Below are 21,223 nucleotides of genomic sequence, written 5' to 3'. Positions count from 1 at the left end.
TAAAGCTAACAACCCCACTTGCCCGAATTGGTAGCTTGCTCATTCATCATTCTTGAATGGCGCTTCGTCATTACGGTTGCGACTCTTCCAAGTATAATTGAATGTGCTGCTCATATCCAAAGGTTCAGAATATACTGCCGTCAGTCATTAATTGAGCTATCAACTGAGCCATCATGACGCGCATCATCCGAGTGGCCATCCTGGAGACCGACACGCCCATCGACCCCGTCCTTGATCGTTATGGGACCTACGGCGTGATATTCAACCGTTGGTTGAAAACAGGACTTCAAGACCTTGGAGCTACTGATACTGAGATGCAAACAACGAATTGGGATGTGGTGAATAAATCCGAATATCCTAAGCCAGAGGATTTCGACGCACTCTTGTTGACAGGCAGCAGTACGCCTCCCCCGCTAAACATAGGGCTTTTCTAACATATTCAGAGCACGATGCGCATGCAGATGTACCATGGATCAATGAGTTGGTGAAATATGTCCACGACATCCACGAGCAACACAAGAAGCCCATTATTGGCATATGTTTCGGACACCAGATTGTTGCGCGTGCCCTCGGAGCACGCGTGGCCCGGAACGAGGAGGGATGGGAGATCTCAGCCGAATCATTTCCACTGAGTGATACTGGGAAGCAGTTGTTCTCGAAAGAATCATTGGTAAGTCCTTCGAGGGAGTCTTAGGCTTTAGCTAACCGATACAGGCGATACATCAGATGCACCGGGATAATGTGTTCGAGGTGCCCCCAGGATGCGTCAACCTTGGATCTAGCCCTCGATGCGAGGTGCAAGGATTCTATCTACCACAGCGTGTATTGGCTTTACAAGGACATCCGGAGTTCGATGAGTTTGTGATGACGGAGTTGATCAAGCTTCGACATGCGATGGGACGTTTCGATGCCGAGCTCGCTAAAGATGGATTATCAAGAGCTGGGAAACACCATGATGGTGAGCTCATTGCGAAGGTCGCTTGTAAATTTATTCTTGAGTAACATATAAATGATTTAAGGGGTTAGTATCGGAATGACAGGTTTAGAAAGATACACCGTGAGCATAAGATGTCACTAAGAACCGTGAACTAGATGTCGGTGCACCTTTGTAACGTTATGAGAATAACGATCAATAATTTCCATCGAGAGAACCAGAACTCTGGGGAATCGAAGTGAACTGTGCCGACTACGAAACGCTAGGGAATTAGTTAGGATCCACTATGGAGAATTACCGCGCCCTCCCACTATGCGCTGTCTGTTATCGGAGCGCGCTATTATCGATTATCGATAACGTTCTAGCTCGAAGTATATCTGAGCTGCGTAGCCAGCAACCACAACCTCCTAACACCGGAATCTCCTCACATATCTCGAACATATACAACCACCAAGATGACCAACCAAATTCGCACACTCTCCCCCTCCACAAACACAATCATTTTCGAGCACCCGGGGACTTCCCTCGACGAAGCTCGCGCTATCGCACAAGCCTCAGAGAATGCCTTCCAGGCCTACAAACAGCTCTCCCTTGCTGAGCGGAAGGCGATCATTGTCAAGGCATTGAACATCGTCGATGCAAACAAAGAAACTCTTGCCAATGAGCTCACGGCTCAAATGGGCCGCCCTATCGCCTACTGCACAAAGGAGATTGACACCATGCGCAAGCGCGCAGACTACCTCCTCAGTATTGCAGATGACAGTCTCAAGAATCTTCCTGGGCAGGCAGAGAGCGGCTTCAGACGGTTTCTGAAGAAGGAACCACTTGGCGTCACGTTGATTTCGACTGCGTGGAATGTAAGGCAGCGCGCTCGGAGTTACATGGAGTTTCTGGCCACGAGCTAACCAGCCATAGTATCCGTATCTCATTACCGTTAATACTCTTCTTCCGGCCCTCCTCGCCGGAAATACTGTTCTTCTCCGCCCATCTCCCCAAACGCCCCTCCTCGGCGAGCGCCTTGTGTCGTACTTCCAGGAAGCTGGACTGCCCACTAATGTCCTCCAACTCCTCCACGTCGGCTCGCTCGAGGTTCTTGACGAAATTGTCAAGCTCCCACAGATCAAGCTTGTCTCATTTACCGGCTCGACGGCTGGTGGAATCCGCCTGCGGGAAGCAACCGCCCGCCGTGTCGTTCCGGTGAATCTCGAACTAGGAGGCAATGACCCAGCCTACGTCCGACCAGACGCAGATGTAGCCTACGTTGCCGCACAGATTGTCGATGGGGCCGTCTTCAACTCAGGACAGAGCTGTTGCTCAATTGAACGAGTTTACGTTCATGCCGATGTCTACGAGAACTTCATTACCGAAGTACAGAAGGAACTGAGCACGTGAGTAAAACTACTTCCACGCCAGATCAAATCACCTCATGCAACACTAACAATAAATAGGTACAAGCTCGGCGACCCAACCGATAAAACTACCACAACTGGTCCGGTGATCTCCCAGCAATCTCTCAAGAACATTCAGTCCCACATCGACGATGCACTATCTAAGGGTGCTATTGATGCCACACCTGCCAATGCCACATTTACCTCCTTGCCCGCTGAAGGGAACTATATTGCTCCTAAACTTCTTACGAATGTCACACACGACATGGTTACGATGCGCGAGGAGACCTTCGGTCCTGTTATCCCCGTCATGAAAGTCTCTTCTGATGAGGAGGCCGTTGCGCTCATGAATGATAGTGACTATGGTCTCACGGCTAGTGTTTGGACAAAGGATATTAAGGCGGGAGAGACGTTGATTGAGAAGATCGACGCCGGTACTGTGTATATCAATCGATGTGATTACCCGAGTCCGGTATGTTTTCCTTTATTTGTCCATCGCTCTGCATGGGAAGCTTCATACTGACTGACTTAATATTAGGACTTGGCCTGGATTGGATGGAAGAACTCCGGACTCGGATGTACGTTAGGACCGCACGCATTTGACGGGTTCTATAAGTTGAAGAGCTTCCATATTAAGGAGGAGCAGGCTTAGTGATATATGCTAAAAGATAATTATATGCATGAAACAATCTATTCTGAGCAATATCATCAGCGTAGCCGTTCGACATAACGTATAGAGAGACTTGCCGTAATTCTCAGATCCATTGTCCAAACATGTATTTGTTGTAATGCGTCTATAAGAACCAACAAGACTAACGAGTACAAGATCTCAATAACAGAAAAACACGATTAGACAGTCGAAAGTCCATATCAACACAGAACCTATCAACCCCCGAAACTCCCCAAAATCCTCGAAAACAACCCCGTCCTCTCCGGGAGCCTCCTCGAGCAAAACTCCCTCCACTCCCAAAACTCATTGGCATCCACACCGCCATCCGTCTCCCTCCACTCCTGCCTCGGCGGATATGGCGACTTATCAAACGACAAACGAGTCCCAAACCTCGGCGAATCGCCAAACCTGCCCCCAACATCAGACGCGCAGAGAAACTGCCCAGTCTCCAATGTAATGGTATATTCCTTCGGCAGGAAAGCTGCATCCGTGAGCAGCTGTTCATTAATGATACGACGGTTGACCGCGTCTCCCAGTGCAGCAATACGGCGTTTGGTGAGCGTTATCTCGATGTTGAATTGGGTGAGGCGGGATGGGCGTTTTGGGGGATTGGTGGGTAGGTCGATGGATTGAGAGAGGCATTCTGGGTTTTTGAGCTTCCAGTCAAATTCGGCCGCAATCCAGACGACGAGTTCGATGCGGCAGATTAGCTGTTGAGAGCGTGGGTTAGTTACGGTTGATGTTGGTTTGCGGGATTGAGGTATACGCATGTATGTGTATGTACGTACTGTGCCTGTGCCATCTTTGTTGAATTTGATTTGGTTCGATTCGTATGGATCCCAGGACCAGGCCTCTTCAACTAGGGTGGAGAGGAGTGTTTGGCTCATGGTGATATCCTGTCGTGCAGCTATGGGGTTTTTGGTGATTGATATCTCCCGCTAGATACGGTAGCTTCCGTTGGTAGTCTTCAGGCAATTTATAAGGCTGTGTTTGTAAGTGACCACTCTGTCCTTATAGCAGTTGCCTAGCTGCTAGCTGACGTCATGGACAGATCTCAGAGTAGCACTACTATGCGATCTTACACAAAGAATTGTAGCATCAGGAGAAGCAAAGTGGCTAGACTTCGTCTTTTAAGACTTTATTCTATGGCCGGCGCGGCCTATTCGAGGCCACCGAGCGGAACCAGCCCTACTAGTGTGTTCGGTAAAATACGAGTAAATCAAATACTGCAGTTCCCCCATTATTTATTACACACCACGGATCCTATAGTACATTCACAACTGAGCCCCCAACTAATCTCACGACCCCTTGACTACTGCCTCCCCCTGAGACGATGTTGATATTTACTCGTCGACTGACAATGGACCCCAACTGCCAACTCTCTATCCAGCAGCATTCCACCTAATGCTGCGGCTGGCCCACAACATGGGTCCAGCTGGCATAGTCCACACGCGGTGGCGCCGGTCCAGTACCCGGCGTGGCCGTACACTTAGCATAGATATCCAACTCACCGCGATCATCCTTCTTCTTACCACCAATCAAAGCAGGAGGGATTAACATCTGGAGTTCATTAGACCCCTTAATCTTAGCCAGGCGCAGAGTCCTCTTAGGATCGACGTGATGCTGTTTGAGATATCCCTCGATTCTCTTCTCGTGGTCTCCCTTGCCCGACCACTCATTCTCTGGGATCCAGGCTTTGCTGATTGCGTCGAGCTTGGTCTTGCTGGCGGAGATAACGCAGTACCTGGAGGAATGTAAGGCCATTTTGTCGAGAAAAGACAAGTCATTGTCAGAGGATGGGATGGGGTGTATTAGACTACTAACCAGTGGTCGGTGTTGGCTGGCCAGCCGTCGCGATCTTGACTGGTGTATACCCCCTGGCCGAGTTGGGCTACTTCTACCGGCTTGTCAAGGACGAGAGTCTCGCCTGCCTTCGCGTAGATTTGTGCTTGTTTCTTCGGGTTGGTTAGTACGGTGGGTTATAGATAGATTTGTTCCAGGAACGGGTTGGGGATTGGCGTACAGGGTGCACTCGTCTGTAGCCGATGACGACATGCGTGGCGCGCTTGTCAAGTTCATCCCGGGCTTCGATGTCAATGGGCGAGGCGATGGCGCTGGTAAAGGTCAAGGCCAGGGCCAGGAGTTTGGCATAGGGGAACAGCATTGTGCTTTGGTCAAGAAGCCGATATACACGGAGAGGATATGGAGGATATCCGGAGATGGGATTTCAGGATGGTCGAGAAGATATTTCCCATCTCTTATACCCTCATACTGCAGCCTTCATTTGATCTTCACTATAGTGTTTCACAGAGCGATTTCCAATTCGGGCTGCAAAGTTACAAGGATTATGCATGATATTGGGGGCTGGACCCACGAGGATACGACAGTAAGCTAGTGCTTGCATTTACACGGTAGTACTAAAGGATCACATGTGTTTCGCACTGGCACTGCAGCTGAGCTGATCCATATCAACTTGATATAGTGGAGGGCTTCTTGTGAGCAAAGCTAATCCTAAAGTAGGAGGTGGTTAGCATGCCAGGGTCCTCGCTATTCAGGGAGTCGAACCATCTGCTCGTTTCACCTATCTATTCGCAATATCCAAGAAGTCCTGTGTGTATCCTCCGTATTGAAGGATCGACAGCTCGCTATAACACGGTCCGCACACTGTGAAAGATGACAAACTACTAACAACTACAAAGGTTTAGTCGAACTTTTATCAAGACATACTGCTCTCTCGGTAAGGATTAGATACATTTTCCTCTGTATTATCAAGAGGTCCCTCTATAGAACGCGTAATTACCGTAAGTCTCATTACGAGCGACTTAAACACCCATCCTGATATTCTGAAAGTAAACTTAGTCTTGAGAACTTACCATACACAACGATCCAGGCACATATTCAGTGGTTACTTTTCTACGCTCAAACCCCCTTCTAACTCCACGACGATTTTGAGGTCCGACCCTGGCTTTCAATCCTGAATGGCTAAAGACCACAGGATGCCCCAATGGTCTGATGAAGATGAGCAGCATGCAGAACCAGCCCGCCCCGGTGATACAAGCTAGGAGGGTATTGGTGCATCTACAGACAGCTTACTCTGCAGTATGTAACCTAGATCTAAGCTATACAACTTAGTATCCGACCAGGAATAACTAAGCCAACTGAAAGAGCAATGAAATGGAAAATCTCTCTTGATGGGTGACTGTTACATACAGATAGCGTCTAGTAGCGTGCCGAGGGTCGGGGCTCGGAAGCAAGCCGATGGACTTGGTTCGGTAGCTTGCCGACATTATCGGCATTTCCGATGACCTCGAAAATCTGGGTTTTGTTTTGATACTATAATGTTGATTATGGGGGAAGGGCCCGTGGTCAACCATGTGCTAGGGTTCGTCTAGCGGCTAACTGGTGTTTGGTATTGGGCATGATAGGGCCTCCGCTTGCCTAGAAAGTCCTTACATCTATTCAAATTTCTGGGGACGTAATCATATTGGTCACGATTTTTATGGTTCTTTTTGTTTCTTCTTCTTCTTGTATCTAATGTGAACATCATTATTTTGTAGCCAGATATACAGAGAAACCCAGTTCGTACAAAGCTGTACCACAGAGCAATTGCCCAACCGACTTCTAGGCGTTCAGCTTGAAAGCTCATGGTTAATATAAATACTAATATAAACATCGTTTAACATATACTGATGGCTCAGGACATAAAATGCACTATTGAAATGACACTGGGCTATGCACACAATATAACCGGGCCTACTAGCTACATGGTTGGATTTGGGTTAAAATTATACACCTGATGCGTATAGTTCAAAGTCGAGCCATTCCGCCAGGTTGGTACATTGTACTTTCACCATGAGTTCCGTAGTGTCATGATAAATTTGGTTATCTTACACGCATGGCGAAATAATTATATACAGCATTCTGGATCCGACTTGGGATGGTTAGTGAATGGTCACAGGTGAAAGGCTCTATCATCGGATGATTATTATACCCACTATCAATTACCTTTATAGGGTACACAAGTCCTGCCCTTGAACATTCAGAAACTTCAACCTTGCAAACTCACCGGGTTATTATTAGCTCGCATAAATCTCGTAACCGTAAACACAAAAATATACTGAGACCAAACAACCCCGCACGAGTTCATCTAGATGCTTCAGGCACCTCTCAGAGGAGTGTTTCGCTCATGGTCGTATACCGCCTTTGGCGATATGTGGCTGTGGCGACCGATATCTACATTCTGTATCGCCTACAGGTGGTCTCTATATGGTAATTTATCAGGTAGTTGTTCAGTGACTGACCCCTCTGTCCTTACAGGAGTTGCCTAGCTTTCAGTCAACGTCATGGAAATATCTCAAGCGTCACTAATACGCTCAGAAATAAAACATTCCTAGCATTAGAAAAGGAAAGTGACTAGGCTCCGTCTTTTTAAGGATGTATGGGCGACGGCGGGGCTTTTGAGCCCGCCGAACGGAACCAGCCCTACTAGTAGGGCTTTGATAAAATACGGGTAGATAGAATCCAATTCGACTGCAGTTCCAATCTATAGTTCCATATGAATTCTACGGTCTGGTACTCATGATTCCTACTATTTTCTAATGGGATGATTCCAGCCCTGCCCAAAGTAACTCTACTACAATTTTATAGCGGTAGCGGCGACACATGCCGGCGCCATCAGGATCTAGTGCGCAACCATATTTTTCTAAAATAAGGATAGTCTGGGTTAAATAGATAAATTCGTCAGACACGGGGAAATAGACAAAATTTACTATGCGACAAGTCGAACATCGCTCACTGTTGTCTGGTTCGCCTAGAGATTGTATAATGCAAGTGTTCCCAGAAGTGGCGGCGAAGAAAAGCTGCTCAACTACGTCTGAAAAGAAATATTGGTATTTGCATCATTGACATGTATAATTGCATACTGATGAACCACCCGAAAGTTTTGTGGAAAATATTTGCGTTAACCTGTAAGTGAAATAAGGAGTCCTGTAGGCGTCTTGGAGCAGCAAAATACTAGCGCCGAAACTTCTAGGGCCACATATAGAACGGCATGTGGCGGTGAGTTTGGATTTGTGCCAGGAAACCTCTGTCAGCTATTGCGCTTCGGTGATTTGAATATGGTAAGCAGTAGATCAGGAATATATGAAAAGATTGTGGATGGAATAATGAAAGGCCAAAGCAAGTGCCGGTTAAAAATGAGAGACGGCCCGCAGTCCGCGAACCAAAGACAACTCATCCGAGAGAAAAACAATACTTCAAAATGAAGTAAATTCTCATTTTACCCAACTTTAGATCTGGATCGAGAATGGTGAGACAGATGATCGGCGACACAAGGCCTGAGTAAAAGCACTAACAAAACCTGAAACCATGGCACCTATCCAGTGAAGCAGTTGATGAGACTTTAAGAGACCTCAGGACTCTAGTAGCCACCGTACGCAAATCACTGGCCAAGATCCTCAGGGGTGTCAGAAGAGCGCTTGTAGCCATGATAATAAAATCGCTTATTAACGTCTTCGGGGGTTTCGGTAGAGCGCTTGTAGCCATGATAAAAGAATCGCTTATCAACGTCTTCGGGGGTTTCGGTAGAGCGCTTGTAGCCATGATAATAGAATCGCTTATCAACGTCTTCGGGGGTTTCGGCAGAGCGCTTGTAGCCATGATAATAGAATCGCTTATCAACATCCTCGGGAGTAGCTATGTTATCGGCTGAGGTGACCACTGCCGTGTGTATGAGCTCAGATGCTTCGTCGGATTTCGCGTCATTTTGGAGGGGAAGAGCAGAGACAAAGCTCAACACCGAGAGCAATATGGAAATATAGTGAGAGAGATGCATCTTAAAGGTAGATTGGTGATAGATCAGGACTTCGCTCCTAGCGAGAGGCTATTCGTTTATAGTCGATTAATAGATAGAAGAGATTCAGATTTTGATAAAAGAAGAACACCAAGAACGGGTTTCCTTTGTGGTATATTGTCTCAGAGATGGATGTATGGATAACAGGGCTCTTTATATCTCTCGGTCGCCACGGGGCTAGGAACGTCCATCCCCTATCCACGAGTAGTAGCAAGGGTTACGGTCATGTGAGGAAGTAATTTACAGAGAAAAGTTCACATTGGAAATCATATACAACTACAGTAACAACATACACTTGGAAGACGACTTGCACATAGACTATTTATCTGTTGCATTGCATACCGCTGCATTTGCGCAGCCACACATGACGCTTCCTTGACCGACACTATTCACTTACTGACGGATGTTACGGTATCTACCGTTTGACACCATTGTGATATCAAGGCTGACCTGAGCACTCTGGCTTCCATACACAGGGCAACTGTAAAGGGTACCATTGTTTCGTATTGGCAATATTACTGAGGATCTATCACAGATGTGTTACTACAGGTGTGAATACTACTGAGTGGAATGACTGGAGACTGATAGAAAGAACGACAAGGAAAGGTCGCAAGCACTCCATGATCGAATCCTGCAAAGGGTACAGCACATCTATTTTGAAATCCAGTGTACCACACCTCTCTGAACGTATTGTGCCATATTGCGGTGTGAGACGTGCATCTTTTCGCGACAAGATTGCCTAGTGCGTTGAGGAATGTCTCCCTTGCAAAGCTTATTAAAGTGTAATCATCAATTCGCCAACCCAGCCCTGATACGCTGCATGACCTGGCTAGATTGAGTGACACATGAGGGATGAACAGCTGCTGCACTGTAACTCTGAAAACGCTGGACAATTTGATGCAAGAGCAAAGGAATATGGTATGACATCGCTGCTGCAAGGGGCTTTGGCGGGGTCATAAGGCCCTCGAACCCTATTCGGGGATCTTCGAAGCACTCCTTTTCGCAACTCTTTTCTTGATTCATAGGCTATTCTTCTTCCATTGGAAGTATGTAAGTCATTTAAAGATTTGGACCACGAGGGGGCCTAACCTGCTGAATACCAAGGAGTCATTTTCTTTTCTCCAACTACGAAAGTGCTTGAGACAACCTTGCAATATGGGGCTCCTCTCTAAACTATCCAAGCCGTTTCGCGGATATCATCAATTTTACGCAGTTGATTCTTCATCGGCCAGTGATGATGAACTCGAAGACAAATACGAAGAACACATGCTGATGCACGAACGTCTCAAGAGAAAGGCAGTGACAACCAAGTCTCGTATCTGGATCCTGTGGACTATGGCGAATCTAATTATTCTTGGATTCACTGTGTCTATGATCCTGACGTCTCACTGCCAGCTGTACCCGGAGAGGAATGCAGACCTGCGACCGATTTCATGGTGGTGTGAGTTTTGTTGCGCTGCTGAGATCAAATAGGTCGATATTCCTAAAGATGGCTAATTTGAATGGCTCACAGCACCAATTCTCGACGCTATCGAGATCCCTACCTACGAAACTACACTCAACGGAACGTTCTTTCCCAAACCAGAGGTGTCGATTGCACGCGAAGAGCCCGGTCCGAAGAATGACGCTGATTGGGAGCAATATGAGATCATCCGCACGCATATTGTTTCGCGTGAAGATATCTTGAGGTTGGGGAAGGACCCTGATACTGTGATGCGCTTTGACGATGATTATTGGGGGTTTGGCGATGATGCTTATATGGTTCAACTGGACATCATGCACGTGAGTTGTCTGAAGAGATATCAGTCGAGATGAAAGTGTTATTATTCTGCTAACAATCGATGTCGGATTTGCAGCAGGTCCATTGCCTGAATGTACTGCGCAAAGCCGCATTCCACGACTATCCCGGATACATCCCGACTGGTGCTCATTCGGATACTAATAACAGCCACGCGAGCAAGTGGACACATTTGGGCCACTGTGTTGACATACTGCTACAAAATATCCAGTGCAATGCCAACACCGAGGTACTCACTTTGGCCTGGGTGGAAGATCGCGCAGAGCCGTGGCCTGATTTCAGTGTCAACCGCAAATGTAGAGATTTCGATGCCATATATAAGTGGCAGCTAGAGAACTCCGTGGAAGTTGAAAAGTTCGATGATATGCCAATTCCCAAAGATGCTTATGTGTGGCCTGCACCTTGGGTGAACCGGGAGTCTGAACTCGGGGAGAAATTGGGTAAACACCACAAGCAAGAGGGGGTTCTAGGGCAAGGTGGACACCAACATTCTGACGGACACCATTAGCGACTAGATTGAAGCGAGTAGTGCATTTAGATTAGTTTCATGGGGCTTGTTGAAGCTAAAAAAGGCTGTATTGCGATTTAATTTACGTGTCCTTTTCTTGGCGGGCTATCCTTAGGTACTATATCATGATCCAGTAGTTAATTTGGTTAATCAACCGTGAAAGAAGCACAGGTTAGATGGTACCAGGGCATGGCGTGTATTCTCTTTCCTACACTCGTCAGACCAACTAAGAAACAGTTTACACAACAGCTGAGCAGCGGTGAAAGATGATCGTCACTCCTGTCCTCCAAGCTGTAGACCGTTCCATCCCTTACATGTGCCACAGTGCTGCAGCAATGTAACTACCAAGGGGATAGACCTAGCACGGTAAACCTTGTATATATGTACTTTCTCATTCTTCGTTAACTGCAGTAAATTGGAACAAGGCATTGGCCAGGTAATGGTAATACTGTTTGCTCGGTTTCCGAACCCGTTCCCTAAAGCGATCCTTTTATTTCCTTAGTGTACACACAACTTACAACTTTTCAATCGATCCTATTTTGAAACTAGACTTTATCAATCTTTCCTCAAAATCATAATGCCTTCCTCTGACTCGGTCTCTCATTGCAGTGTTCCCTCCCTAGATGGCGAAGGGGCTCCATTCCTACCAGCGGTAAATGAAGAATGTCCAGAATTATTGGGATCAGATAGACCTTTCCCAAAGTACTCTAACCACGGATTAATCATCAAGCTATTTGCGATATACCTAGCCATCGGCATGGGCGGCCCAATGATTCAAAGTCCATTGACGAGAATCGTAGAATCTATCGCTTGTCAGAACTACTGGAATGCTCATGACCGGAGCCAGGTACCGACTCCAGGACAGATCTCGGAGGCAATGTGCAAGATTCCTGAGGTGCAAAAAGAGGTGACTAGTATCATCGGGTACAGGGAGTTTTTTAATGCCCTCCTGAGTATGTCCTGATATTTGACCTTCTTGTATCCTTCCTCCTGGATCTCTGGTGGTTAATACATTGGCAGCTTCGACCTTCGCCCTTCCGTATGGCTTACTGGCCGACCGCTGTGGACGCAAGCTGGCTATCCGTCTGGCTAGTGTTGGGTTTTTGTTCAACTCAGCTTTTTCACTAGCCCCATTATGCCTTCCAAGTATTTTTCCACTACGTATGATATGGTTTGGTGCCATAGGCTGGGTGCTAGGTGGTGGTCCGGTTCTTTTATTCGCGCTTCTCTGGTCTATGATAGCTGATGCGACGGCCGATTCCGAACAGGACACAGTAATCCTTCGCTTTGGGACTGCCACTCTCTCGGCAGGCTTTCTTGCCCAGGTCGCCAGCTCATTTCTGATGCAACTTGGTTCTCGAGTCCCACTCATGATTGGCTGTGGATTGCTTCTCGCCGGGTTACTCGTCGCGAACCTTCTGCCAGAAACGTTGAGGAAGAAATCTCGCGAGACAACCATTTCAGCAGACACCTCCATTTCTCCGGCCTACCTCGTCCTGAAGATCAAGAAGACCATTTCCTCATATCGATTCATCTGCGATAATTATCCAGTGGCAATAATCATGCCCGCATTCTTCATAACCCAACTGTCTGGGGGCTCTGCATTCTTAGTTCAATACATCTCCATCCGTTTTCACAGGACCATTGCAGATGCTACTCTCCTCGTTGCGCTTCAACAGGCGTTTACAATTGCGGTTTTGTTTTTCATTATACCCCAGATCGCCAAGGGACTTCTCGAAATAACATCTAGACTTCAATCAGACCTCCATCTAGCACGAATCAGTGTCTCTCTCCTCGCCCTTGGACTGTTCGGAATTGGTCTTTCATCATCCATCAACACTTTAATACCGAGTCTCATTCTACACGCGGCTGGGGCAGGCTTTGCCCTTATAGCTAGAGGGCTAGTGACAGGTTTGGCTAGAAAAGAGGAGACTGCACGCCTCTATACACTCATCGAGGTAACACTTTCCATAGGCGAAGTGGCGGCAAGTTTGTATATTACCAATAGTTTGAACTGGGGACTAGAAAGAGGGGGACTTTGGACTGGACTGCCCTGGCTGATCGTTGCTTTTTTATTGGCGGTTATAGCGCTAGTACTGGGGATGCTGAGACTGCCTCCGCGATCGGAAGACTTCCCCAGTGGTAGCACGCATTGAACGTTCAGCATTCACCGACAGGATTAAACCCCTTGCACACCAGGAGCGAGCAAGATTGGATATTGCACACGCACGAGACTCCCCACCGTTCGGTCTCACCCTCCGTCCTTCCTTAGGGCCATATTTATGTAATATTTACCTACATAAGCTTGATGTCCTCCCCATTGTAGTTAAAAAAAAACAAAAAAGAAAAAGAAAAAAACCATTTTATTCATTGTACGACCTCAGCCGTTTAGAATACTAGCCAGAACCTCGTCCACGTTGCTGACGGGCAAGGAAAGTAGCTCGTTCGCACTTGTTTCATACTCTAGATAATTCCCGCCATAGCCATTGACACAGGTAATGTACCTTACCAACATGGGAAGGCCAACGAGGCGGCCGTGAAATAGATGCTGGATTGCAACCCGTTTCTGCTCCTCCGCATCCACCGAATCAATGGCCCATTCTGTACCGGTCATTTTCTCAAGGGCCCGAAGTACCTCGAGTTGCGAAGCTGTCACGGTGTCAATAAATAAATATTTGTTTGAAGTCTGCGCAGGAATCAACAGAGAGTTTTTGACCCCTAGACCAACGATGGCACGAGTCGTGGCTGACCAGCGATCCGATCCTTCATTGAGGATGGTGGCGTGTTGCTGACTGAGGTTATAGCCTAGGAAATCCGTGATCGCCCTATCGTCCTTCAGCCTTTTGCTTGTCCCTCAGTGATTTATAGCAGAACGTACAGGTCAAGGAACGGCCCCGTCACGAATGCTGTCCATTCAAGCCCTTCATTCTGCTTCACCCGAAGGTACTCCACAATGTCCATCTTCTGGTGGTACATTTGGGGTAACAAGTTCGCTGCATTACTATTGCGAGTATCGTGGCCAAATTCCGATGGAATGAAACGTTTAACACCTGTTTGTACTGCTGCATCGATGAGCGTTTTCTGTCGCTGTAGTGCTCCAGCGCCCACGGTTGAGATGACAACATCCTGGCCTTTGAATGCTTCAACTACTTCCAGATCGGGATAGTTGTCCCCCACACGATGCACGGCAATATGAGAGGGGAATTTGGATTTGGATGAAGCTCGGGTTAGGATAGTAACAGTGAAGCGATGGTCGCTGTCCAGGGCAGACACAATGTAAGGGCCGAGGATGCCACCTGCGCCAACAACAATCACTTTAATAGTCATAGTTTTGCGGTATGGCCAAATATCCGCAACTGTAGACAGTATTCACAGAGGGAAGTCGTTATTAGGACCCGAAAAAACAATAAGCAAATATAGTTCTCACGAGCCAGGCATACGTACTCGCAAGGGAACCTTGGATCTCCCTGATCATCACCTACCTTATGTAGGTTTACCCTGAGAGGGACCCCCACTATACGGTAGCATTGAGGGCATGTATGCGGTGTCGTTCATTGATATTGACCGGCATATGACAGTAGAAAATAGTAAGTAGACAAGAGAAGATGCCCCAAACCCCTTGCGTAACCCTGGACTCTGGACCATGTAACATATCACCCATAGTACTGAGAATCGGGGCATTGCTTCTCCGGCCCTGATTTACCTTCCTCACCATCCTTACTTCCGCCTTTCTTTTCTGTTTCTGAGTCCATCTTCTGATGCCTCAGTGGACACAAGCAACGTCGGTATTGCATACCCACCTCACAGTGACAATACTTTCGGTCCTCTGCTACTTCCCTTGGAACAAGCCCTACTCCCGAACAGCTTGCAAAGTATGTACAACACAACCCACTACAGGACGCGACAAAGACAAAAAAAAAATGATACAAGCATAATTGATCCACACCGATCTCTTCGCAGACGTTCACGTACATCCCAATTCCGTGCTCCGTGCCGGCAGACAATGGCTCCATGAATCACCCGTCGCATACGATGCGACGTACCGCAGAAGCATTTGGTCTCCAAAGATAGATTCCAGAATGCAAACTAAACCAAATCGAGTAATATGCTTGAGCGCGCTCCGGGACCGCGCGAGGGGTAACAAGTGAGTAATAACAGCCCCACGCTTATCACCGTCTTATCGCAACCGAGGCAATGAGGGGTGGTCCTGTTGTGGATCGCATTTCGATCCAGAGGCAAGGGGATGCACGGTTGGAACTCTAACCGCGGTGTGGAGCTTGGATTGGGTGCTCTCTCCTCACCGCAATTGTTGGTTATCGTCTATCTGGTCGATGCGGGGTTTACTTTATAAAAGGGGGGAGTTTCGATTCTGTATTTATTTGTTCAATAACTTAACTAACTACTTGTGAGCTGGAAAATTGGTATTGTTCCTTTATTTCTGGATTTTTGTTTATATTTATAACCAAGTTCTTACAATCATAGCACACCATGGTCGGAAGATTAGCTGGGAAGAATGCCATCGTTACCGGTGCTGCTGGGTATGTACAAGATCTGAGCCCTGGACGGATTGATTGCTGATTAGGAATGCTCGGCAGAGGCATTGGTCTCGAGACGACCATCCTCATGCTTCGCGAAGGTGCCTCCGTCCTCATGACCGATATCAGCGAACCGGGGCTCCAGAAGGCCCTTGCGAAAGTAAACGAGGTGGTGCCCCAGCGTGACGGCAAGGTCGAGTACCGCGTGGTCGACGTATCGAAGGAATCCGAAGTCGAGGCGGCAGTGGCACACCTAGACTCCTGGGGCGGCCTTGATGTGATGTTCAACAATGCCGGAATCATGCACCCCAAGGATGGAGACTCAGAGGAGACACCCGAGGCGATCTGGGACATGACGATGAATATCAATGTTAAGGGCGTGTGGTACGGAAGCAAACATGCCGTGAAGAGCCTGCGGAAGCACGGCAAGAAGAAGGGTAGTGTGATTAACACGGCAAGCATGGTTGCGCTTGTGGGTGCTGCGACCCCTCAATTGGCGTATACAGCTAGTAAGGGTGCCGTGTTGGCTATGACTAGAGAGTTGGCTATTGTGCACGCCCGGGAGGGCTTCCGCTTTAATTCTTTGTGCCCCGCTCCTCTTAAGTATGTTGTTCCTTGTTTGTTCTGTGAGAGACTCCTTGAGCTGACGGTGTTGTAGTACGCCACTTTTGCAAGATTGGCTGGGTGATGATAAGGAGAAGCGTTTCCGTCGCGAGGTTCACTTCCCTACTGGCCGCTTCGGTGAAGCTATTGAGCAGGCTCATGCCGTCATCTTCCTGGCGAGCGATGAGAGCAGTTTCGTTAACGCCGCTGACTTTGTCGTCGACGGGGGTCTGACCAAGGCGTATGTGACTCCTGAGGGCCCTGCCACGGAGGCTCCCAAGAACCTGGGTCAATAGATATAAGCGGGGATAGACCGTCGTTGTGTCGGGCGTTCATGAATGATGATGTACTGTATGAATATAGCCTTTTAATCAACCCTCATGCGAACGAGATCCAGATTTGATGTTGTTGCATTGCCCGGCAAATATTCCACGGGCCTGCCTCATCTAGAGGCATTTGCCACATACTTTCCAGTAGTAGAAGTGTCCTTTGCATGTTTCCGAGACCGAAGGTGTTGACCATTGTCGTCAGCCGTTGTCGTAGTTGCTCCTGCTGCTCTATGTCATAGAGACAGGATCCGACCACAGCGATAGGCCAGCAGAGACCAGAATTAATGCGAGCGGTCGCGGATAGCTGGCTCAGATAAGTCATGGCCTCCGTAATTGCAGTATTGATCAACCCTTGATGCATGCCGTCCTCTGTTCGGGAGAAAGACCCCAGAGAGGTGTATAAATACAGTAGCATAGCTTGTTGGAAGACTCGACCAGCCAAAAAGACCTCAGGAGTGACGAACGAAAATGGGTTCCATCGCATGATCTGAGCCTGCAAGGATCCAAACATCGCGATATCATCGGCCGTTGGCATGGCCGGTTGGCCATCGAGCATCATCCACTGGCGACCCAGATCGAAGATGCACGGTATCATGAGCAGTAACTCTAGCCAGCAGCCACAGAGATTTCCCACATACTCGGACTCTAGTAGCTGACGAGCTTTCTGTTCCAGGTCGAAGTTGAGTAACAACTGATGGCTGACCCGCGCATCAATGGAGATCATGCTCACGGCGGCAGTGTATGTGTAGTATTCAATGACAAAGTCTTTCAGGTCCTTCGGCACGGCCGCATCACTCAGTGAGAGGAGACGTGTTAGCAGTGAATTTGCAGCTGATAGATGGTCAAAGATCGTCCCGTTCATGTCCCCCTTGGCTGTCTGTCTCGGTGTTAGCGGCCTAGTTTTTCTTTTACGTAATGGGGACAGTACCTCGGTGAAACACATCACAAGAGCCCCAACCGTGAGCATTAACGGGTTCGACTCTTTGCCATCGATAAACTCGGTGACACCCTTTCGGAAAAGCTGTAACGCTTTGGTGTAATGGCTCTGAGCTACCTCGTCGGAGTCGTTGCGACACCGAAACGCCCGGTGCGCCGCACTCTGCGTGAGAACCAATTGCAGGAGCAGGTCACTGGTGAACGCTAGCGGAACGATCTGAACCAGGAAGGGGTTGACGGGAGTCGAGCCGTTGGCCATGACGTCGGCTGTTGTCGCGAGGTAATGACTCAAGAGTTGAAAGGACTCCGGGCTGTACCCCGGGAGCATGGATAGACTGCGGGGCATGAAGTTCCCAATTGTCATTGACGTGGGCGAGTCCGGCCCCGAGATAGAACTCCGAGGGGTAGCGTGGGAGTAGCCTATTGGAACTAGAAGAGCTTGTTCATCCGTCGGTGGTGAGAATGCCTCCGTAGCCTCGAAGCCGTTAGACATTGCAGATGGCGACCCTGCCGATCCAGATGGTGAAGTCGGTGACCCCGACGAGCCACGATGCGTTCGTGTTGTGCATGGGCTTCCCGGTTGGTCTGGTACAGCTGGTTGATCGATAGAACTGGAGCCACTTGGCCGTGTCGAGCTGGCGGGTATATTGACCGGCCATTCACAATTGAGCTTGTTCCGCACGCATCCCCCACACGATGGCCGAACTTCGTCGCACTTTTTCTTTCGACGTCTGCAGGTGTAACAGCCCGTCCTCACGCGCACAATCGGCTCGGTCCGAAGCCGTTTGTTGGGTGGCATGATGGTGAAATGAGAAGAGTGGGTGGGCGTGGACTAGGACTCGGATAGGAGTCAACGGAGGGAAGAGCAGAGCAGACGGTGTGTGAACTGGAACTGGACTCCGTACCTTATGTGGCCAAGATAAGACGGCGTGGAGTGGGTGGAGTCAATACGATTGGTCCAGATTCCTCGGAGGAATCGCCCAACCACTGAAGTTGTGGGGTTCCGATAAGATAAGGTCATCTTGCATCATCCATCAAAGTCACTATATTCTACATTTCTGTCGGTCATTGACAATAGTTTAGTTTACAAGGTCGTCGTGTCCAGTGGGTGGACCGATCATTTATGAACACAGTAGTTGTGGTATCAGTAACCACATTCTCTATTAGTGATATGTAGGGAATCAAATATTTACATGCCATATCCATCAGAGGAATGCAATTTGAACATGGCAAGAGGTCTTTACGCAGTAATACCGGACTCGGTCTTTCCGTTCTTCTGTTGGTAAGAATAACGTTAGCAAAGCGCTGAAGCAAGTGAAAGCCCAAAATGCTAGCAAAGGAGTAATATACCAAGGTCCTGCTATACTTGACGCCGACATTGTTCCCACTGACCGAGTCATACGGGATAGGGCTGGTGTAGTTAAAGGTGGCAGTAAGGTTCTTCCACGTTTGCTGGACAATGGGCAAAATGCCATGGCCGGCAGAGCAGCTTCCCTGGGTCAGTGGGACTGGCCACTCTGGAGAGAAAGTGTTGTATTCTCCAGCAGACAGCGGACCGGGGTAGGTCTCGTTCTGCAGTAAATTGCCGGTTTCAACCTCCCAGTTGACGTAGCCGGTCTTCTCGGCCAACCAGCTGAGCAGGTTGGCTCCGCAATCCCAACGACCCAACGATGGGAGACCCCAGTTGGCCGAAAGGGAGGCGATGATGGAGTAGTGAGTGTAGAAAGTGTCGTCCTGCGTGCCCCGAAGGTGCTCCGGAACAGCGCCTCCAACGAAGAAACTGTAGATCTTGTTGCCAATCTCATAAGTATCATTCTCATCGAAGGTCAAGAGGATGAGGGTGTCCTTGGTGAAGTACTCATCCTCCAGAAGCTCCGAGAGGAAACGCCAAGTCCAAGAGCCCGCAAAGGTAATGTTGGTGTCATGGGCGTCGTTGGTCATGTTTGGGGTGACAAAACTGTATTGAGGTAATCGCTCGTGCTTCAGATCATCATAAAAGGTGGTGAAATTCTTGATCTGACGCAGGCGGGTGGCATCCTTGGTAACCGAGTCGTAGAAGACCATGGGATTATGCTTCCGCACGTAGTCGTTCGCTCCCGTTTCCTGATTGGAATAGTTTTTTCCCTGGTAGCCGGGATACGGCATGTGCTCCTGGTACTCACCCCAGGCAATATTTTTCACGTCGAACATATCGGCAATGGTAGACACATTGGCGGGAACTTGGTTGAAGTTATCATTGTCCATACCAAAGGTGTCTCCTCCAGCGGAAGCGCAGTAGTTGGGCTCCGAAGGATGTGTGACTGCCCAGTAGTTAGTGAGCAGGAGACCCTTCTCGGCCAGCTTGGAGAGATGAGGGTCTTTAGCGGCAGACTCATAGTCCTAGAGTTACTGTCAGAACGACTCTTGGGCACGTGTTTGCAAACGTTGGGTGGTGCGCAAGAACGGACATACCGTGTTTTCTAACCAGATGTTCACAAAACGGTTAAACGCAAGACCCTTGACATTAGAGACCGGAGAATGAGGCAGAACAGTAGCCTGGGCAGCTTGGATTTCCTCTAGTGAGGGGTTTTGCTCGGAGGATGTCTGAGCGGCGGCGAGAGATAGACCCCAAAGTAGGGCTACGAGGGATTGTCTGGTAAGCATGATGCCTGGTGCCTCGGGAGAAAGAGGAATAATACAATTGAGATATACTCGAATTCCTCTTACAGGAGTTGAGGGAGGAGAGGAAAGAAGACAGGAAGTCGGATCCGTCCCCTACTTATATGCATGAAGAATCGATACCTTTACGTAGGAGCTAGTATGCAAAATTGCAAAAGTGGGGATAGTAGTTGGGCATTGGCCCGGTCCAAGGCTTTGCTTGCATGACCCATACGACTTCATGGCTCGTAGTGTCGGAATTTTCCGTTCTACCAAGCAAATGACAATCTCAATGTAACTTTGAAGAGGGCAGTTCTGCACGTTGTAAATGGAGGACCGCTCACTGGCTGCGGGGGATCATCCGCCGGGTCCCAAACTGGAAGGCGATCAGCTGCTGCAGGCTCCGTCGCTGATTGGATGATCCGAGCCGACGACGGGCGGGTCCGTCCTACTCATGATCCCGGGCACGTGGCCCCGTTGCCCTCAATCATTGACAGTCTTCCTGGACTTTTGTTCACCAGGTAGCGTGCCCAGTTTCCTGATATTTCTTAACGTAAAAAGTTTCTATGAGAAGTGCCGATCCTCATCTAAAATTCGAATGCTGCCGAGAACGCATGTAACTTTATGCATGACTGACTTGGGAGATGTGTACGACGGCTCCGTAGGATTATATATCTCAAGCTTACTTGGCATTAGTTAAGCTCTTGTGTGGTTCCATTTGACATGCTTATTTCTTCTGTACCAAGACAATTTTACTCTTCGATAATTCATGCCCCAGTTCAGGCGGCATATGTTGATATCAGCCGTATCTACATCGCTTAGCTCTAAGACTTCAGATCATGCTAAATACAAGGGTAACAGACGTTGGTGGAATGGCTCTTTATCTCTCGGCTACGCCCTCCAGCAAGCCATTGCGACCAACACGTATGAATTTATTTTCCTATACTATTTTAGGTTTTTATATCCTCCTCTGCTCGAGTTCTCTCACCGCTTATCGGGCTGCTTTGGATTAGTTCATCCTAGTTCTAAATCCT

At 48.4% G+C, this 21,223-nt stretch overlaps 11 protein-coding genes across 11 annotated transcripts; 5 read left to right on the top strand and 6 right to left on the bottom strand.

Annotated features, from left to right (window-relative positions):
* The first annotated feature begins 59 nt into the window (after window positions 1-59).
* BDV38DRAFT_3658 (type 1 glutamine amidotransferase) lies at window positions 60-1,196 on the top strand. Its single transcript, XM_032063229.1, has 3 exons — window positions 60-399; window positions 444-670; window positions 715-1,196. The coding sequence occupies exons 1-3, from the start codon at window positions 174-176 to the stop codon at window positions 1,000-1,002; spliced, it is 741 nt and encodes a 246-aa protein (XP_031919933.1). The 5' UTR covers window positions 60-173; the 3' UTR covers window positions 1,003-1,196.
* A 193-nt stretch (window positions 1,197-1,389) lies between these two features.
* BDV38DRAFT_276938 (aldehyde dehydrogenase family protein) lies at window positions 1,390-2,974 on the top strand (the record flags this gene model as incomplete). The annotated part of the gene is made up of 4 exons (XM_032058371.1): window positions 1,390-1,791; window positions 1,850-2,322; window positions 2,383-2,794; window positions 2,861-2,974. The coding sequence occupies 4 exons, from the start codon at window positions 1,390-1,392 to the stop codon at window positions 2,972-2,974; spliced, it is 1,401 nt and encodes a 466-aa protein (XP_031919932.1).
* Window positions 2,975-3,178: 204 nt separating this feature from the next.
* BDV38DRAFT_232145 (uncharacterized protein) lies at window positions 3,179-4,067 on the bottom strand. The gene is made up of 2 exons (XM_032053015.1): window positions 3,781-4,067; window positions 3,179-3,702 (listed from the first exon to the last, which is right to left on the bottom strand). Exons 1-2 carry the CDS (start codon window positions 3,877-3,879, stop codon window positions 3,208-3,210), a joined length of 594 nt encoding a protein of 197 aa, XP_031919931.1. The 5' UTR covers window positions 3,880-4,067; the 3' UTR covers window positions 3,179-3,207.
* Window positions 4,068-4,393: 326 nt separating this feature from the next.
* Window positions 4,394-5,156, bottom strand: BDV38DRAFT_276936 (uncharacterized protein; the record flags this gene model as incomplete). Its single annotated transcript, XM_032058370.1, has 3 exons — window positions 4,394-4,736; window positions 4,817-4,947; window positions 5,016-5,156. The coding sequence occupies 3 exons, from the start codon at window positions 5,154-5,156 to the stop codon at window positions 4,394-4,396; spliced, it is 615 nt and encodes a 204-aa protein (XP_031919930.1).
* Window positions 5,157-8,432: 3,276 nt separating this feature from the next.
* BDV38DRAFT_276935 (uncharacterized protein) lies at window positions 8,433-8,825 on the bottom strand (the record flags this gene model as incomplete). Its single annotated transcript, XM_032058369.1, has 1 exon — window positions 8,433-8,825. One exon carries the CDS (start codon window positions 8,823-8,825, stop codon window positions 8,433-8,435), a length of 393 nt encoding a protein of 130 aa, XP_031919929.1.
* Window positions 8,826-9,998: 1,173 nt separating this feature from the next.
* Window positions 9,999-11,149, top strand: BDV38DRAFT_289685 (oxidase ustYa family protein; the record flags this gene model as incomplete). Its single annotated transcript, XM_032061316.1, has 3 exons — window positions 9,999-10,284; window positions 10,357-10,625; window positions 10,700-11,149. 3 exons carry the CDS (start codon window positions 9,999-10,001, stop codon window positions 11,147-11,149), a joined length of 1,005 nt encoding a protein of 334 aa, XP_031919928.1.
* Window positions 11,150-11,726: 577 nt separating this feature from the next.
* BDV38DRAFT_276933 (MFS transporter) lies at window positions 11,727-13,305 on the top strand (the record flags this gene model as incomplete). The annotated part of the gene is made up of 2 exons (XM_032058368.1): window positions 11,727-12,102; window positions 12,170-13,305. 2 exons carry the CDS (start codon window positions 11,727-11,729, stop codon window positions 13,303-13,305), a joined length of 1,512 nt encoding a protein of 503 aa, XP_031919927.1.
* Window positions 13,306-13,529: 224 nt separating this feature from the next.
* On the bottom strand, window positions 13,530-15,037 carry BDV38DRAFT_289683 (isoflavone reductase family protein; the record flags this gene model as incomplete). The annotated part of the gene is made up of 3 exons (XM_032061315.1): window positions 14,028-15,037; window positions 13,659-13,974; window positions 13,530-13,610 (listed from the first exon to the last, which is right to left on the bottom strand). The coding sequence occupies exons 1-3, from the start codon at window positions 14,474-14,476 to the stop codon at window positions 13,530-13,532; spliced, it is 846 nt and encodes a 281-aa protein (XP_031919926.1). The 5' UTR covers window positions 14,477-15,037.
* A 556-nt stretch (window positions 15,038-15,593) lies between these two features.
* On the top strand, window positions 15,594-16,624 carry BDV38DRAFT_3635 (oxidoreductase, short-chain dehydrogenase/reductase family). Its single transcript, XM_032063225.1, has 2 exons — window positions 15,594-16,287; window positions 16,343-16,624. The coding sequence occupies exons 1-2, from the start codon at window positions 15,734-15,736 to the stop codon at window positions 16,581-16,583; spliced, it is 795 nt and encodes a 264-aa protein (XP_031919925.1). The 5' UTR covers window positions 15,594-15,733; the 3' UTR covers window positions 16,584-16,624.
* Window positions 16,504-18,560, bottom strand: BDV38DRAFT_3638 (Zn(II)2Cys6 transcription factor). The gene is made up of 2 exons (XM_032063226.1): window positions 17,545-18,560; window positions 16,504-17,493 (listed from the first exon to the last, which is right to left on the bottom strand). Exons 1-2 carry the CDS (start codon window positions 18,349-18,351, stop codon window positions 16,666-16,668), a joined length of 1,635 nt encoding a protein of 544 aa, XP_031919924.1. The 5' UTR covers window positions 18,352-18,560; the 3' UTR covers window positions 16,504-16,665.
* A 107-nt stretch (window positions 18,561-18,667) lies between these two features.
* On the bottom strand, window positions 18,668-20,358 carry BDV38DRAFT_232137 (putative acid phosphatase). The gene is made up of 3 exons (XM_032053014.1): window positions 20,004-20,358; window positions 18,903-19,931; window positions 18,668-18,828 (listed from the first exon to the last, which is right to left on the bottom strand). The coding sequence occupies exons 1-3, from the start codon at window positions 20,193-20,195 to the stop codon at window positions 18,793-18,795; spliced, it is 1,257 nt and encodes a 418-aa protein (XP_031919923.1). The 5' UTR covers window positions 20,196-20,358; the 3' UTR covers window positions 18,668-18,792.
* Between the last annotated feature and the right edge of the window lie 865 nt (window positions 20,359-21,223).

The sequence above is a fragment of the Aspergillus pseudotamarii genome (assembly GCF_009193445.1).
Source record: "Aspergillus pseudotamarii strain CBS 117625 unplaced genomic scaffold BDV38scaffold_1, whole genome shotgun sequence".
Taxonomy (NCBI): domain Eukaryota; kingdom Fungi; phylum Ascomycota; class Eurotiomycetes; order Eurotiales; family Aspergillaceae; genus Aspergillus; species Aspergillus pseudotamarii.
This window is presented reverse-complemented; position numbering and strand designations above follow the sequence as displayed.

What these genes read in the sequence shown, in the direction of transcription:
- BDV38DRAFT_232145 (XM_032053015.1), bottom strand. Translation starts at nt 3,879, where the DNA reads ATGAGCCAAACACTCCTCTCCACCCTAGTTGAAGAGGCCTGGTCCTGG. An exon ending in ACAAAGATGGCACAGGCACA is followed by an intron (nt 3,703 to 3,780) that starts GTACGTACATAC and finishes CGCTCTCAACAG; the next exon opens with CTAATCTGCCGCATCGAACT.
- BDV38DRAFT_3638 (XM_032063226.1), bottom strand. Translation starts at nt 18,351, where the DNA reads ATGCCACCCAACAAACGGCTTCGGACCGAGCCGATTGTGCGCGTGAGG. An exon ending in TTGTGATGTGTTTCACCGAG is followed by an intron (nt 17,494 to 17,544) that starts GTACTGTCCCCA and finishes ACACCGAGACAG; the next exon opens with ACAGCCAAGGGGGACATGAA.
- BDV38DRAFT_3635 (XM_032063225.1), top strand. Translation starts at nt 15,734, where the DNA reads ATGCTCGGCAGAGGCATTGGTCTCGAGACGACCATCCTCATGCTTCGC. An exon ending in TTGTGCCCCGCTCCTCTTAA is followed by an intron (nt 16,288 to 16,342) that starts GTATGTTGTTCC and finishes ACGGTGTTGTAG; the next exon opens with TACGCCACTTTTGCAAGATT.
- BDV38DRAFT_3658 (XM_032063229.1), top strand. Translation starts at nt 174, where the DNA reads ATGACGCGCATCATCCGAGTGGCCATCCTGGAGACCGACACGCCCATC. An exon ending in ACTCTTGTTGACAGGCAGCA is followed by an intron (nt 400 to 443) that starts GTACGCCTCCCC and finishes TAACATATTCAG; the next exon opens with AGCACGATGCGCATGCAGAT. An exon ending in TGTTCTCGAAAGAATCATTG is followed by an intron (nt 671 to 714) that starts GTAAGTCCTTCG and finishes TAACCGATACAG; the next exon opens with GCGATACATCAGATGCACCG.
- BDV38DRAFT_232137 (XM_032053014.1), bottom strand. Translation starts at nt 20,195, where the DNA reads ATGCTTACCAGACAATCCCTCGTAGCCCTACTTTGGGGTCTATCTCTC. An exon ending in ACATCTGGTTAGAAAACACG is followed by an intron (nt 19,932 to 20,003) that starts GTATGTCCGTTC and finishes CAGTAACTCTAG; the next exon opens with GACTATGAGTCTGCCGCTAA. An exon ending in TCAAGTATAGCAGGACCTTG is followed by an intron (nt 18,829 to 18,902) that starts GTATATTACTCC and finishes TCTTACCAACAG; the next exon opens with AAGAACGGAAAGACCGAGTC.